This window comes from Stegostoma tigrinum, chromosome 38 (genome assembly GCF_030684315.1).
Source record: "Stegostoma tigrinum isolate sSteTig4 chromosome 38, sSteTig4.hap1, whole genome shotgun sequence".
In the NCBI taxonomy this organism is placed as follows: Eukaryota; Metazoa; Chordata; class Chondrichthyes; order Orectolobiformes; family Stegostomatidae; genus Stegostoma; species Stegostoma tigrinum.
The window spans coordinates 9,411,429-9,428,958 of NC_081391.1; the positions used below are offsets into that span (position 1 = coordinate 9,411,429).

At 38.7% G+C, this 17,530-nt stretch overlaps 1 protein-coding gene across 2 annotated transcripts in view; it reads left to right on the forward strand.

Annotated features, from left to right (window-relative positions):
• The window catches only part of LOC125447067 (SUMO-conjugating enzyme UBC9), a 38,168-nt gene extending 22,047 nt beyond the window's left edge, over positions 1-16,121 (forward strand). For both annotated transcript variants that reach the window (XM_059640757.1, XM_048521148.2), the window contains 4 exons: positions 5,350-5,422; positions 6,629-6,738; positions 6,840-6,919; positions 9,940-16,121. In XM_059640757.1, the coding sequence (XP_059496740.1) occupies positions 5,350-5,422; positions 6,629-6,738; positions 6,840-6,919; positions 9,940-10,003 (327 nt within the window). In that variant the 3' untranslated portion in view covers positions 10,004-16,121. The remainder of the gene's footprint in view (positions 1-5,349; positions 5,423-6,628; positions 6,739-6,839; positions 6,920-9,939) is intronic.
• Positions 16,122-17,530: the final 1,409 nt, after the last annotated feature.

Sequence of the window (17,530 nt, forward strand, 5' to 3'; positions counted from 1 at the left end):
TTGGGGCTGCTCCCCCTCCCCTTAAGGATCCCGAAAATGCTGAGACATCACAGACCCTGGTACGTGGGAGGTAACACCCCAACTGTGAGTTTCTCATTCCCACAGAATCTCCTATCTGTCTCCCTAACTATGGAGTCCCCAATGACTAATGCTCTCTTCTTTTGTCCCCCTCATTCCCTTCTGAGCAGCAGGGATGGACTCTGTGCCAGTGACCTGTACCCCATGGCTTACCTCTGATAAGTCATCCCTGCAACAGTATCCAGAACAGTATACTTGTTGTTGAGGGGAACGGCCACAGGGGATCCCTGCACTGTCTGCCTCTTCCCTTTCTGTCCCCTGACTGTAACCCATCTACCTTTTTTCCTGTACCTGAGGTGTGACTGCCTCCCTGTAGCTCCTCTCAATTACCCCCTTGGCCTCCCGAATGATCTGAAGTTCATCCAGCTCCAGTTACCTAATGCAGTTTCCAAGGAGCTCCAAGGAGTTGCGTGCACTTCCTGCAGATGAAGTCAGCGGGGACACTAGAGGTGACCCTTACCTCCCACCTTCTACAGAAGGAGCATTCAACTGCCCTAACGTTGTTCTGAATTCCTAAACAGACTATTGCGAAGGGAAAAAAAACTAATAACCTTACCAAATCGGTGCTCACAGCCTTTTTGTTTTTGGTTAGAGGAGGAGGATGGGTGGGAGACACTTTCTAAGTAGTATTTTGGGTAAAGCGACTGCCCAAATATATTACCTCACTTACTCAGCCGTTCCATGTCTGCTCCTACTAAGCCTTCCCAGCTGTCCCCTCACGTGCTCCCGACTCCCGCCGCTGAACAAATAGAGGCCGCCGAGTCCGAGGCAAGTCCCTCAAAGTGAAAAAGCAGCGGTCCTCTCTTGCACCCTCGACTCCCGCCACTGGTCAAATGGCTTCCTTCAATCATTGCACTTATTAGCAATATGAATTTTATTTCTTAAAATATGCCAAAGACAACTGATTATTATTTTTAATTGAGTAAGGATTACATTTGTAGAATCATGTGGTGATGCAGAATAAAGAAAGCAAATAATTGGTACCAGGTTTTCAAAGGAGCTATTCAGGCATTCCCACACTCTTTGAAACCCCAGCTCTTGAACTTTGCAAAGAGATATGGATAAATACTGGAAGGAATGTATTATTGAATCTGGTTCTGTAATTTTCTAGGCATTTCCCTCCAGATAATGACTTGGTTGCATTTTTTTCACACAATTCTCATTTGCCATCTAGTTCTTTTGTTAATTGCTTTAATTCTGTGGCAGCTTAACAGGTTACCCTGATAGTGCTGGAAATGTTGTCTAATTGAGTGAAATGTTAAATCTTTGTCATTATTACTCCATTGCTATTTTCATTCTCCCTTCCTAAATAATTTTGTTAGTATTCTCTTAAGTACTGCTATTTTCTCCAATATGGCATGCTGTTGCCTTATAATAGCAAGGACTGAGCACATAAAGATTTCCTCCTGTCTAAAACTTCAGTTAATAGTGGGAACTGAGGACCAAATTCACACTGTGCTAAGCACCCACTTTGACAGTGGTGATTTCAGTTCTCTTTGAGTCTGAAAAAAGCTGTTCAGTTGGAGCCCAGGGACAGTGTTTCTATGGTATCAGGTGTTCAATGTATGCCACTACAGATTGCTTGCTGGTGTTTCATGTAAGGCATTTTTAATTAACAGCAACAACATGGTTTCACACAGATAAAACTAAGTACTGCACATGTTGGAGATCTAAAATAAAAACAAATTGCCAGCAAAATGCAGCAGGTCTGGTAGCATTTGTGATGAGAGAACCAGTTAATGGTTTAAGTTCAATGTGTTCCAAAGAGGAATCGTATTGGATTTTACAAAAGCTGCCGGACCTCCTGAGTTTCTCCACTTTGTGTTCTCACAACATTGTTACAGTGCAGAAGGAGGCCGTTTGGCTCACTGTACCAACACCAGTTCTTCAAACAAGCATCATTGACTCCGGGCAGTGTCCTGCTTTATCCCTATACCTTTGCGTACCATTTTTATCCAAATAGTAATCCAAAGCCCTCTTGAATATTTCATTTGAACCTGCCTCCACTACATTTTCTGGCAGTCCATTCCATGCCTTAATTACTTGCTGTGTGGAAAACTTTTTTTTCCCCCAACAGCACCACCCTCACTTCATTTGTACATCACTTTAAATCTATACCCTGTCGTTCTTGTTCTTGTTCTTGTTCCTTGAATAAGTGGGAACAGCTTCTCCCTACTGACTGTGTCTGGTCTGCTCATGATATCGAAAACTGCTGTCACATCTGAGTGCAACATGCTGTCGCACAGCGCCTGGAACCCGGATTCGATTCCACCCTTGGGCGACTGTCTGGAGTTCGCCTCATGTCTGTAGGGATTCCTCCCAGAAAGATGTGCAGGCTAGGTGGATTGGCCATGCTAAATTTCCCGTAGCATTCAGGGATGTGTAGATTAGGTGAGTTAGAGGGGGTGGGATGCTCTGAGGATCAGTGTGGACTTGTTTGGCTGAAGAGCCTGTTTCTCACTGTAGGCATACTATGAACTACTTTCATCTATTTTCAAACCAGAGTTTCTCATCCGGAACTATTCTTTTAAATAGCTTCACACTCTCTCCAATGCGTGCATTAGATTCCTATAATGTGTCTCCCACAATTGTGTTCAGTACTCCAACTGAGGTCTAACAAGGTCAACATCATGACTTTGCGCTTGTACTACTTTATATTCCTACTAGCAAAGCACATAGCTTTCTTCAGCTTTTTTTAACCTTTTCTCTCCATCTCTCCTGCCACCTTCAATGACCTGTGCATATAGACATCCAGGTCCTTCTGCCCCTGTACCACTTTAGAATTCAACCTGTCAATATCCATTTTGGAGTTCTACACTCTTTTCCCCCTCATTTCTATTATATAGAACATTACAGCACAGTACAGGCCCTTCGGCCCTCGACGTTGTGCCGACCTGCCATACCAATCTGAAGCTCATCTAACCTACACTATTCCACATACGTCCATATGCTTGTCCAATGACGACTTAAATGTACGTAAAGTTGGCATATCTACTACCGTTGCAGGCAAAGCGTTCCATTCCCTTAGTACTCTGAGTAAAGAAACTACCTCTGACATCTGCCCTGTATCTTTCATCCCTCAATTTAAAGCTGTGCCCCTAGTTGTTATCTCCAATTTTTGAAATTCTCCCCTGCATTTCTAAGATCTAGAGCATTACGTATCAGGAAAAATGAAGTTTCCAACACTGATCCTGGGTAACTCCACTAGAATCCTTCCTCCAGGCCTAAACGTATCCATTGACCGTCATTCTGTTTCCTGTCATTCAACTACTTTTGTATCCGTGTTGCTACAGTCCATTTTGTACGATATTCTGTAACTTCCATCTCATTGCGATGCTTTACTAAATGCCTTCTGGAAATTCATAGAAACCACTTCAGTGTTGACGTCATTGAGTCTTGTCTTTTTTTTAAAAGAACAGCTCCAAGTCAGTTAAATACAGTTTCGCCATTAGAAATCGGTGCTGACTCTCCCTAATTAAGTCACCTGTTTCCATGTGACTGCTAATTCTATCCTGAACAGTTGTTTCTCAAAGCTTTCTCTCCACCAACACAAACTGGTCTATAATTGCTGAGATTATCGCCTTACTCAAAAATGTAGTGAGGATAATGTTTGCACTTCGTCTGGCACCACTCCCAAATCCAGGGATGGCTGAAATTATGGCCAGAACTCCTGAAATTCCTCGCTTTAAAAATCTTGGATGCATATACTCCAGCCCCAGTGCTTTGACATCTTAAAAGTGCCAGCAGTCTTTCTATGACTTTCTTATTAATTTTCAACACTTTTGTGATTCCAGCAGATTGGTTGAGAATAAGTACTGTTAGAGGAGGCTGTTGGTAAGATGGAGGTATTGTTGGAAACTCAGCTTGTCAGCAAGAGGTTATGCAAACAGTCTAGCTGAGACAGTCACGAATGTTGACATTGGAGAGAGCATAGAATTTGTGCAGGGCTGAGGTCAAAGGCTTCAGTCTCCCATGTTTTTTTCCCGTATATAGTAACTTGAAAGTTCCCCCAAGTGCTGGTGTATAGCCCCAGTAATGTCAAATAAAAATAATGCTGAGCTTTATTTTTATGAAAATTGTTTATTTTGACAGTGTCTTGTTGGTGACATCTGATTTAAGTGAAATTTGCAGAAACTATCCTCTACTCAGTGTTTGCTGTTTTACAGTAGTGCAGGCATTTCAGAGTGGTGTATTGTGGCTAGTATTCCAGATTAGATCCATCAGAATTAGGAGCATGACTGATCCATTCTCGGCCATTTAATAAGATCATGGGCTGATCTGATTGTGACCTCAGCTCTGACCTTTGATCTCTACCTTGCTGTAACCTTGGACTCCGTAGTCAATCCAGAATCTATCTAACTCTACATTAAACATATTCAGTAAACCTGCCCTTTGTGGAAGAGATCTGCAGACTTGTTGTTTGGAAAAAAAATTCTCCTCTGTTTTCTTGTTCTGTGGTAATGGTCTCTTGCATAAGAGGTAGTCATATAATAAAAACAGGTTTTCTGTCTTCCCTACCAAAGTGGACAAGTTTGCATTTTCCCACATTTTACTACATGTACCAGATTTTTTGTGCATTTATTAAAGCTTTTTATTTCTTTGCAGACTCCCTAGTCCTTTTCATAAAAATCCAATGCAAAAGAATTCACCAGTGACAGTTTAGGTAAATCTGAGTTTCATGATCACTTTGTCAATATGGTGTCATATTAAAAATATTCAACTATTTTGTACCCTTTTGATGAGCAATCTCAATCTCTCAATGTGGTTGTTTTTTAATTGCCCTGTGAAGTAGTTTAGTAAGACCTCAACTGCAGAAAGACTCAACCTTGGGAGATATCAAGATCACCTCCACTCACATGAGATATGCAGATTATGTGTTGGAATGGTTTTCTGTACTTAAAAATTAGACAGTATTTTGGTGATAATTTAGATTGTACTAGATATCGCATTTTGAGTTCTCAATCCTCTGTTTTGCTTTGGGCTTTCACACCCCACATTCTCATTAAAAGTAGTTTTTGTAATGGATTTATTTTCTTTTATAATCAAGGGATCAAGCAGCATTTCAGAACAACTTTCCATACAATTGGATTTTTCAGGAAACTTTTGATAATATTGAAAAGGATTTCTGGTTGAATGTTTTCTGTACCCACTTTTTTTCTTGACTGTTATATTAACAACTGTGATCTGGTGTTTGACTCAAGTCATTAAAGCAGTCTTGACTAGTAACCTGGTTAGATGTATTTGGTTGACTGAGGCATTTTTCTTTTCTAGACGCCGTGGGAAGGTGGGCAGTATAAGCTTCGGATGCTGTTTAAGGATGACTACCCCTCATCGCCACCAAAGTGTAAGCATGTGTAGGCGTTTCTGTCTTCAACCAAGAAGGAAGTTGAATAACTGACCACTGAATGTCAGTTCTGTGGAGTAAATGAGACATGCTTGGTGGCTCTTCAACTTAATAGTCAATCTCAGGTTTTTGCTTTTTAATGTTCGCCCAATTTAAAATTCATCTGGGGATTTCATTTTCACTTGGGAATTCCTCAATTTTGGCATTTTGGGACAAACCTAACTCTGGATATCCAATCAGCTTCATTGTATTGTTTGTGTATAAGTGCAGAGTAATTTGCATACTTGGTAAAATGATAATGGGTGAAAAGTAAAGGTTGAGCTGGCATTGGTTGAATCTTGTTCTTGGAAGCTGAAGTACTGGCAATTCTGTATGATCAAGTACTACAAATATAAAGGTTTACTAATCACTTTTTTAAGGGGGCATAAAAGCTCCACAGCAGCCTCTGCTGACCTTTAGACTTAAAAGCATCGTAGTTGAGTGATTCCATGAATCCTCGCAACTGCCCTTGGTAGAAAGCATTGACTGGTTGCAATTAAGCTGTATTTTATGGAAAAACCATTAATGTGAAGGCAGTTTGTCCTAAATGTGGCTACTTCTGGCTGAAATATACTTTGTGTATTGCTCTTTTTTTTCTGTTGAGGCATTGGTATTTATTCAAGAGATACATTTGCAGCCTAGTTTTTCTGGACTGCATAGGTAACTACATGTTTTAAGTGGTGGCAGCTGTAACCGTAGTCTAGTTTGACAGTTGACCTAGCCTTCTGTACACCTTATTATGGCATGTCATTATGTTGAATGGATGAATGTGCATGCTCATGATCCATACTGTTTAATGTAAAGTAAATATTTCATCTGAAGATTCTTTGCTTTAGGTGGTACCTGCTCATGTCTGTTTTAAACCCTAAATGTAAAAAACTATTGTTTCACGTGCAATAGATCAGGCCTCCTTCTGTAAGGTTATTACCCCCTCCTGAAGAGGAATTGAAATGGGGAAAGGGCAGCAGAAGTAGCTTTGTGTAAAACAAACGCAACCTGAAAACCTTGCAACAGTTGTGTATTTTTGGGTATGAGTAACCAGAGCAGGAGGAGTATGGTGCGAATACAAATTTGCTCATTCTGACTGTCGCTGGGCAGTCTTGTGTATATCCTTATTAATTCAACCTACACGATTGAAGGTAAAGTTTTTTTTTAAACCAATCACAGGTAAATTTGAGCCTCCAATATTCCACCCGAATGTGTATCCCTCTGGTACTGTGTGTCTATCCATTCTAGAGGAAGATAAGGATTGGAGACCTGCTATTACTATTAAGCAGGTCAGAAATAATTTTCATTTTTTCAATATATTTTGTGGAATCTGCTCCGCAGTACTTGTTTTATTTTCCACCACTAACCCATCCTTTTTTTAAAAAAATAGATATTACTAGGAATTCAAGAACTTCTAAACGAACCAAACATTCAAGACCCAGCACAAGCAGAAGCATACACAATCTACTGGTATGTAGGATTTGTTAACAAATGCATGGCTTTAGTGCGCCCAGTGCTGCAGTTATACTCCCCGTATAGTGACCTCTTGGCTTAATTCTATTAGAGGAAAAGTTATTTGAATCACTGTGACCCTATTTAATTTTTCTTTTTTTCCCCCTGATGTTGATTTCATTGAACAATCCATTTCATAGTTAACAACAATTGTCTGATATTTCTGGAGCCATTAGTCCTGCTATCCTTTTGTATTTTGATTGGATGGTGTGATGTTGGGAAATTATAGCAAAAGCTTAATTCCCTGGTTCTAATGTAGGGATTATCTACAGACTGAACACAATAATACTGCCTGCACTTTGCTTTACCTTTATTCAGTGATGTACCTCATACAGCTTATGAAATAATATGTGGTTGATTATCCATTAATGATGTTTAGTCTTTTGCAAGTATTGCTCTTAGATGGAAGCTTGCTAACTAAATTCAGATAAACATGTAATCACAAGCTGAATCTGAACAGTTAGATTCAGAACTAGAAGATTTGGAGGCTTAAATCATAGCCTAGAATTTCTGCCTGGAAATGCAAATCACAGAATGTTTCTTGAATTCGCATGCTAAGACAGTATTTTGATTTAATGTCATTTATACACAGCATTGAAAAAGGTAAATATAAGAATGTGACAGCTGACATAAAATCTTCTGTATGTATATACTACTTGATTTCTCTTAATCATCTAGGCTTGGGTATGCTGGCTGTACTCCCAAATGGGTAAGTCAGCAGAGCTAAATGAGATGAATCTAAGGATACCAAGGGAAATAAGAAAGGTTGTGGCCATGTGAGCCACAATCTTCAAATCATTCATCCATATAGGAATGGGGCCAGAGGACAGGTGAATTGCAAATGCCAAGGGTGTATGCGTAACCTGAGTCATTTGCTAGTTAATTAACTTCAGATGTGAGAGCTTTCAGAATGATATTCTGGGACAAAATTTAACTTTCACCAGGACATATTTTTATGGATATCTCCGTAGATTTATTAACAGCAGATCATGTTTAACTTTTTTTGTTGAGGTACTGGAGTTGATCAGGGTGGTGTTGATAATTGCAACAATTTGTGTCAGAGGAGCAATGGGTGCTGATTGGTGAGTTCACTCAAGGTACAGTGCTGCCATGATGAAAACGGCAAGGTTCCCCAACTTGCATGGTAACTGAACAAGTATAAGGCTTGAACATATTTGGTTGGTTAGTTTATCTAATAGCACACTTAATTGTTTAGTGGAAATAGAATGCATCAGTTATCCCTGCAGGATAATTGTTTTTCTGATCAGATCATTATTCATTGTGTATTACCCATACTGTCAAATGGACCAGAAACTGCCATTTTCAGACCAGTGAAATCTCAGGTTTGCCATCTGTGACCTCCGAAAGGCAGCGTAGCAAAACTTTGAACAGTTATATAAAACTGTTTTGTGTGTTTGCTGTAAATGAGATATTTTCTACTAACTGTGCTGCTGTCATTCTAAAGGTGTTTTGCTTTTCACATGCTTGACTACTGTTTATGAATTAGTGCTGATGCAATGTTATGTAAATAAACCTTGTATCCCAATGATTGGCTGATTTAAATCAAGCAGCATGTTCCTTTTTTTGGTTATTTGTAATAAGTGTAGCATAACAATACTCGACCAACTGTGCTTGCAAAACCCAAAATAATGCTGTTAGATGGGGTAGTATTTTTTGATCATGAGGTAATATCCACATTAAGACTAATCAACCTTATAACTTGCCTGATTACTAGAAGGCTGTCGAGAAGCAAGATGCACACATTGTGAACTAATATCACAAATGGAATAGATTCAATCATTGAACATTCTTTTGAAGATTAAGGCCCCCTTGGTTGCTTTCTCAACAGCAATGACTTGGGCAGTCATCCAACATTCCTTTCTCCTTTGAGTACAAATTGTTGTATTCCTTTGAAATTTCTCTTTTGGCCTGATGAGCACATGTCTAAAAGGTTTAGCATGTTATCTTTTCTTTTAGGAAAGGAAAAGCAAGAAAGTAATAATGAACCTGATTCTGATTAAACTGGAGTATTTGTATAGTTCTGGACCACATCTTTTAGGAAGGATGTTTAAGGTTCTTAGGATGTGCTGGCAGTTGCTTTAGGCAAGCTTTGCAAATGATTCTAGGGATGAGGACTTCAATGGATAGTTTGGAGAAGTTAAGATTTCTCTTTTGGAGAAGAGAAGTTGAGGGGTGACTTGAGAAGTACTCAATATGAGGGACCTGGATAGGCAAGATGGGGAGAAATGGTTCTCATTGTTGGAAAGGTCAGATATAGAAGCATACCAATTTAAAGTAAATAGCAAAAGAAAAGTGACAAAACAAAGCATTGGTATCATCTGGTCAGAATCTGAATATACAGCTAGAGTGTGGAGGCAGAGTTAATCAGTTTACAAAAGGGCTAGTCAACTCTGCAAGTACAGCTTAAAATTGCATTGGGGCCAAATGTCTGCCGGCTATGCCATAATCATGCTGTGATTCTACATGAGATATTTAAAAATTTAAGGTGGGCAGCAGATCACATGGTATGTGAATTAAATTATTTTAAAGCTTGCTTCTGCTGTTGCTCCTCTTTATTATTAAATGAATGAGTACAGGTGATAGGGATGCATGTTTGTTTTGAGATCCAGGCTGAAATTGGATATAGACTTGCAATGAGGATTCCTGTCTCCACTGTTGGACTTGAATAAGCTAAATTCAGCTTCAGCATTTTCTGCGCACACTTCTCTCGAATTGAGGCCATGGACCACCTGTAAACAAAATGATGTTTATGGATCCAGAAATAATGTAGAAACTGTACTGGTATCTTCTCAATGGTGCACATTGCATAGATTTTTATAAAAGTGGTTTATTACCTAATTGGGGATTTGAATAATCCACTGTCCTTTACTTTTATATAAGAAAAATATTCCAAGATCTTTGTTCTCTCCCAAATCTGTAACAACTCATATTTCATGTTTTTTTTCCCCCATTCACAGCCAGAACAGAGTAGAGTATGAAAAACGAGTGCGAGCACAGGCCAAGAAATTCGCTCCAACATAAAACCAAGCAACTAAAGGATGTGGATTTCTGACTGTCGGCTGAGAAAGAAGGCACGCTTTTCACATTTAGCAAGTTCCTGTTACAAGCAATTGGCAGTCTTTTGGGAAAATAAATTGCATCGTTACTCGGACAGTTCTAGTTCACAAAAAATGGCAAATCATCTCGGCACGAAACTTGTGTTTCTCCGGCGGCTGTAGTAAATTTCTTTTATTTTTTAAAAAAAGCCCTAATGTTCTGTGGTTCAATTGACCTTTCTTCAGTGTAGCCAGAATTTGGGGCTCCAGTTTAGTGCTGGCTAACATGCAAAATGTGGTTGGATTTTTCTTTCTTCCCAGTTTATGTCCTTGAATGGTTTTTTCAGACCTAACCTTAATCATCCTGGCATATTTGGCAAATGTTTGGACCATTCTTCGAGAGGAAGATTTTACACGAAGAAAGTGAAAACAGATACAGATCTATTTGCATACCATGGTCTGCATTTTGCTCCAAACGCCAAGGCTTTCTTAAATCCACATTGGCCCTTTGAAAGAGACTTGGAAGACCTGTAATAAATGATGTATTTTAAAAATAAACCGTTAATAAAATGTTCTTTCTATCCACCTATTCTGCCCCACCCCTAGTACTTGCAAACGTGTGATGTTCCCTATCTAGGTTGCTGTCATAGTTGAAAGAACTTGCAGCTCTTCCTGAGCAGTTTCTGATACACGGAAGCTGAGTGGATGTTCTCAGCCTGCAGCGCAGCGCAATTGCTTTTAACTTTTTAAACTGGTAACTCCATTTCAAATGCGGTGGCATGGCGCGTGTGACTTGTCTGATTGCAGCTGTCTGCACGTGTATTCTCTTGTCTCCTGCTCTCACTTTGTTTTGCTGTGGACTTCCTCCCTTTGCTGTACTTCTGGGTAAAGTGACACTCACCTTATTTTCTCTCTGGAAAGTTACGTAAGCTGTTACAAATGTTTCCAAAGTCTGGGAATGGATTTTTAAAGAAGTGGTGCGAAGTTATCTTGTGAATCTTCGTGCAGGGTTGCCAGGCTTGCAGAAATGATATTTGAATTAACGTGATGTTGGTTTGCATAAAAAACAAAGTGCATGTTTAAGATTGGACTGTAGATGCTTGTTCATCACTTGCAAGTACAGATTGCTAATGAATATTTTCCAGTATTTCACAATTGATATTTTTGATAAAGCAGTTGCTCAAAAATACTAAATTTTGTGCTGCTGGGAATAGTGCAGCTTTTTCTTTCTAAAAAAAAATCTCTAATTGGGTACAGTTATTTGCTTGACTCCTTAGACTTGTTTTGGAATGAACCACGTTGAGGGTTTTGCTTGCAACTAGTTCAGATCCTCTTCTAATGAAATCTCAAGGTTAGTTGAGGAGGCCAGTAGATTTTTTTCAAAATGAGGAAGGTTGCTGCTGATCGTGGGAAGAGCTAGTAGAGTACACCACAAAGTAGATTCTTTTGTGGCCCTCTTTCTTTTAAGGAGATTGTTAAACTGAACCTGTTGCTGGATTAGTGTTCAGTTAATGGAATCCATTGTTGAACTGTATTGGTTTTCTCAGTAGTTAAACTTGTGCTGCTTGTCTTTTCAGGCTTGAGACTCAAACCTGCTGGACAGTTTAATTATAATTATGCAAATGCCTGTAATTTACTGGATTCATTCAGTGCAGACAGTAGTACAGTAATAAACTGGCCATCTTTGTTTATGAGACTTCAGAAATCCAATTTGATTTGCTTTTGGGATATGCAACTTAAGTTGTCAGTGTAATTGCGCATTTTAGAATTGCAGCCCTTACATTGGTGGCATGGCATATAATAGATCTGGAGGATGTTATGACACTTTTTGGCAGTATGACTTCTGTCAGTGTATATGAAGGATGCTTTGAAATAGTAAAAATCTGAACTTCAGTGCTTTTGATCACTTGGGAGGTTTAATTTGGCTGTTTCACTCTGAAAAGATTGTTCCACAATACCAGTGTCCACCTTGCTGATCAACTTGGTGTTTTTAACTGTATGTTTTGATGATGCCATGTATTTAAAGTGCAGGAGACCTGAACTATAAAGATAGTGAATTCCAATGCACTTGAAATGGTTCTTGATTTTCACCTAGCTTTGTGCCATCTGACTTCTGAAGTTGGCAGAACTCTCCTGTCGCATTTAGGTCATTCCTCTGCTTGGATCAGTCTCTATGATCCATAGTAAGTTGGCTTTCCTTGGTTTGCTTTTAAATTTCAGGCTTCCTGAATTGCTTTGCTCATTCACATTTTTTCGGTCACGTTTGTATGAAAAATCATTCTCTGCATGTTTCATGTTGCTGGCAGGGCTAGCATTTGCTTCTTGCCTGTGTATGGTTGAGCTCTGGTTCCCTGAAAAATAATCTCTGGTTTTGGAAGGAATTTGACTACTGTGCAAGGCAACATCAGCCTTTTTTCTGTTTGCTGAAATCTTAGCAATAACACTACCAGTTCTACATCTGGCACATCATGTTGAATATCACTTGGTTTAAGTTACTGCTAATAATAGATATTTCATAGCTTCTCAATACTTTTGCAAAGCATCAAAAAGAGAATATGGCGATAAACCACATTGATCCCTGTCTCCTGTCTGTTCTCATCCCCGTCTCTTTTTTTGTTTTCTCACCCGCCAACCCCTCCTTAGCCTGTGCTTTCATCTCCCCTCTCCACCATTGCAATGTGACAGTACTAGTGTATTTTTCTTCTGATCCTTTATTCTGTCTAAATGGTTTTGGCTGCTGCTGTCATGTGTGCTGTCATGCTAAGGGATCTAGTTTTTCTTTGTGCCTTGTGTTTCTCCTCAAAAAATGTTGAGGCTGTCTCTGCACAGCATGGATGAATTGACTTCATCTTGTTTAAAATAACCCTGTTGTGTGTCTCTGTCTCCCCCATGGTTCAGCTCAGTCTAAATCCCATTTTTAGCTATGATAGTTGTTTTTAAATCATATGCTTCTAAATGGTATTCCTTAGCTCCTCATATCCTTTATGTACATTCCATGATGGCATTGTTGCTGATTTTGTTGGTTCTACCATTTTGGTCATGTGAAAGAAATGGGACTACATAATGGTCATAAAACTCAATCTGTCTTGTTTCGCATCTTGTCAGTTCTTAATTATTGCTTCTCTCATTTATTATTAAACATAAGATTTAGACCACACTTGCAGCAGTATGACTGAATCCTATGGCATCCTTGATTTGGTGGGAAGCAGGAGAAATGTCACGTTCTCTTGCATGAAGCATGACTTGCCCATGCCTACTTGGCATTTCACGCTTAAATTCTGTCAGTCACCAGTGTTAAAATCTTTGTCTAAATGATTGTCTTTGTTAAGTGTACAGTGTTAAACATCTAGTAGCATATGTAAACTGTAATTTTCAAGAAGGTTCTGCTGCCTCCACAGATTTCAACTAGCAACGACCCTTTCTGCAGTCCAGTTTTGAACAGTGGTTGTCTCAGGAACCTGTGGAATCATGAGTTCAGGATGTGCTCTCCAAGTTTATTCCTGACCAAATAATTATTTGGAACAGTGCATTCTCACTCTTCAATGTACATGTGACTTTTTAGTAAAAGTTGAAGATGCTGAATCCAGGAAAGAATTTTTAAAAAAATTAATAGTGTCATTTTCTCAGTTGGAAAATGACTTATCTATCTAATAACATAGCCTAAGATTACAGCTATTCTTCAGAACTTCTGAGCAATGAGGCTGATAACCAATTCTGTCCTCCACCTGCTCTCCCCTCTTATTATGTGAAATATAATTAATCCAATCTCAATTGTGTATCATTCCAATTGACCCAGAACAGGTAACTTGCTAAAAGAATAGTAACGAAAGCACCCTTGGAACACTGGGTACATCCATTTTTGTTTATATTTTTGATGGATAAAATGACAAAAATAAAATTTAAAAAAAAGTAAACCAGTGTTCCAGGGTGACACTGTAAACTTGTACAATACTTTTATATCTTTTTTTCATAGTCCATTGGGTTTTGAAAATAGAATTGGCATGTCTTTAGAAAACATGCTGGTTTTAATGTCAGCCCCACCCCACCTGCCAACCTGTTCCTGTCCCTCATCCCCCTTTCTCCCTCTCCTGGAAAAGAGACAAAAAACAAAAAAAAATTGATGGTTGTAATGGTTGCTATTGCATGGCCTTGTGTGGTTGGGAATATGTAGTGTTTTTGTCTTGTGTGTCACCTTGCTCACCATGTTGTTAAAGTTGGATGACAGTGACTGTGGTCATTATGATCAAGTCACTCTGAACCCCCATGGTTACAATCTTGTTGCTGCTCAAGTCTCAATGATCTTGGGTCAAACCAGCTTTTAATTTGAAACAGTAAAAGTGCCCTTACATTCACAAACCTCTGTACTTCTGTTTTTATCAGTTGTTCAGATTGAAAGTTGTGCTGTCGTAGAACTGTGGTGTTTTTGAGTTATCCCATACTTTTCAAAATAGTCTGTGTTGCACCAAGCACAAACCTTTTGGAAATTTTTTTTTAAAAAGCTGGGTCAAATATGAAGGGTGTTCTCAACATGTACGAAATGTCTTTTGGATACAGTATCTGAACTTCGTAATTGCTTTTAGATTTTGATCAAAATGTAGGTAAGGCAAGCTTTCTTTCTCTTCCTCTGCAGTTTGTTGTTTGTTCAGAACTGCATGGCTTGTTTGTCTCTGACATCTGTACTGTCACCAAATATGTAGTGAATTCTTAACACAACACTGCAAACCAGTTTACTGCTTACCAGTTTGTATTTACCGTAGTAATACAATTTCTCAGTTGCAAGTGTTGCTGATACTTTTATAGTTTGCTCATTAACTTTTGTTTTCCAATTGGACAAAGAACTGATGGAGAATGCTTGGCAGTGTCTGTTTGAACATTTGATGTTCTGAAGTTTAAAGCTTTTCTCTGGTTTTTAAAAATAACCATACTGAATGAAGTGCAGTTGGAGGACGTGTGCCAGGACCCAATGTTAACCATTTGTTGACCAGCTGGCCAATCACATTTCCTCAGTTGGCCCACCCCCATCAAAGTTGTATGGGCTTAAAGTTTACAACTTTGCTTTCGTATGTAATGGTATTTTGGAGTCTGGAGAAATGGTGGAAGTTAATTGCATCAATACACAAACCTCATGTAAACTCTTGATAACTTCAAAGTGAGGGGGACACAACCCACTGTTCATTGGTCCAAGGTTCGGTTGTGTTTCTCCGGGTCATTGTTCATTTTGAAGCCCGTTTTCTGTGAAATGTATGTCATTCTGTAACCTTAATACAATATGGTGGAATGTGAGACATAATTGACATGGATTCTGCTGCTTTCCCAAGCACAAGTTTCCAAAGGCCATGTTTGCTCTCCTTATCTCTTGCTTGCCCGAAAAGTGAAATTGTATAATTGAAAAAGCAGCTCGGACGGCAAGAAAAATACGCTTGTTTAAAATAAATTTATAATGAATGAAAAGTTTAAACGTGAAGAAATCATTCCATTGTTGAGGCTCAAACTGCCTCTGAGCACCATGTACCATTGCAGTTCATGCACCATTTCAATCACTGATACCTCTGTTTGTATGCTGTTTGTTAATGTATTTGTGTTTAGAAAAAGAAATTAAAAAGCGAAAAGTAAGTGGCTTCCTTGTCTTTTATAAAAGTGCTCGTTAAATAGACACTTGCGTATTCACCACCAGTCTGCAACACTTTATAGAAAAAGGCTGTGCTAACTATAGTGATCTCTTTATTAAACAATTTATGGTCTGGACTGTGTGGAACAGAAATGGTGGTATGGGGCACTGACATGATTTGACTATAATAAAACTTGAGCAACAGCACTTCCCTATACTCTGTAATTATTAAAATGCATTTTGGCTTAATGCTAGGTTTTGTTTCCCTTAAGTGCTTTGTCAAATAATTGTTTGGCTACTGAAGAGAGAGGTGAGCAATTCTCTTTCCCAGTTATTAGAAATTTTGTTTTAAATAAACATGATGGAAGTTTTGACTGGCTTTCTTTGTAAGTAAGGAGCATTAACACAATTGAAATCTTCAGACTGAGAAATTGAACAAGTGGCAGGATCAATTTTACCATTGATCTTTAACAATAAATACTGTTACGGTATCTCACTCATTTTGTGCTTCATCTGTATACTTTGCACCCAGGCTGAATAATGAGGACAGATTACCACTCTGGTTTGTGCATTCCCTTGAGTTTGGAAGATTAAAGAGTTGTCCAATTGAAGTGTTTAAAATGATGGAAGAACTTAATCAGCTGAACAAGCTGCTTCCTCTAATTGGTGAGTCTAGAACTAGAGGCTCTATTTTAAAATTGGAGCTCGGCCATTCAGGAATGAACTCCCAAGTGTTATTTCACAAGGTAGTGGAAATCAGCATTTCTTTCCCTACAAGATTATTGATACTGAGGTCTGTTCAATTTTACTTGAAAAAAACTTTAATGTAAATAGTGACTGCCATGAACTCAGTTACTTACCAACCAGTTTTTGTTTGCAACATAGAAATATGCAGTATCGAATGGCATCTTGGACAATATATTGATATGTAATTACTTGAGGGGATAAATACTGAAATTATAATCCTCCCCCTTCTAACACTTATCACCTAAAAATGCAAGCAAAAACTTGTATGTTGCAACTAAAAGAAGCAACTGTGATAATGTTGTTTCCTTGGTACTGTTTTAGATGCCTGAGGATACATTGTAGTCCTGTAGTGAGATTTGCACCAACAAACTTTTCAATCATCCTCACTTGTTAAAAGCCTTGAAATTAGTTTTCAGACTTAGAAAAATGCTTTGGCTGAAACTTATTTGGTGACTTATGTAATATAAACTTGGCATTCCATCTGTAATACGTTTGAAATGAAGGTTTCTGCCTGAGCCATTGTTCACTTAGTCAAGTTAGAGGTTAAGATCAAGGAGGACAGGTGGAAATTTTCCATACAAATAAAGCAGTATTTTTTGGGATGAAAATAATTCTGCCCAAAATAAGCTATTTGACAGCTTCCAATTCTCATCTTACGTAAGCTCCCAACTGCCATTTTAAAAGAAAATTCTTCGTGCTTGTGCATCAAGTCTTTCCTCCACCCCCATGCCTTTTTAAAATTTAGTTTCTTGGACCTGGTTAAACACCACCTTTTGTGGCCTTGCTCCTTTTTTGTTTTAATATCCTCCCCATCTTTTTAAGCTCATGTCCTTCCTGTTCCTCCAATTCTTAGTATATTCCCTGATTTTTCTTTGACAGTTTGGTTGAACTTTACCTACCTAGGGTCAAAGATGTGGATATCCTCCATTCTTTTTCTTACTGAAATACTCCAATCCTTTCTTCGGCTGATGCTGTTTTTCCTCTATCTCCAAGTGCCTTGATATTGTAAAGACCCTACATAAGTTTTGCTCAGTTGAGCATCATGTTGAAAGAAGCATCCTTCAACAACGCTTCTCATTTGAACAGATTATTTGAAATTGAGGTGAGGGGGAGAAATGAAGAATAGCTGAGCCATGAACCTATTGGCCTTCGGGTAAG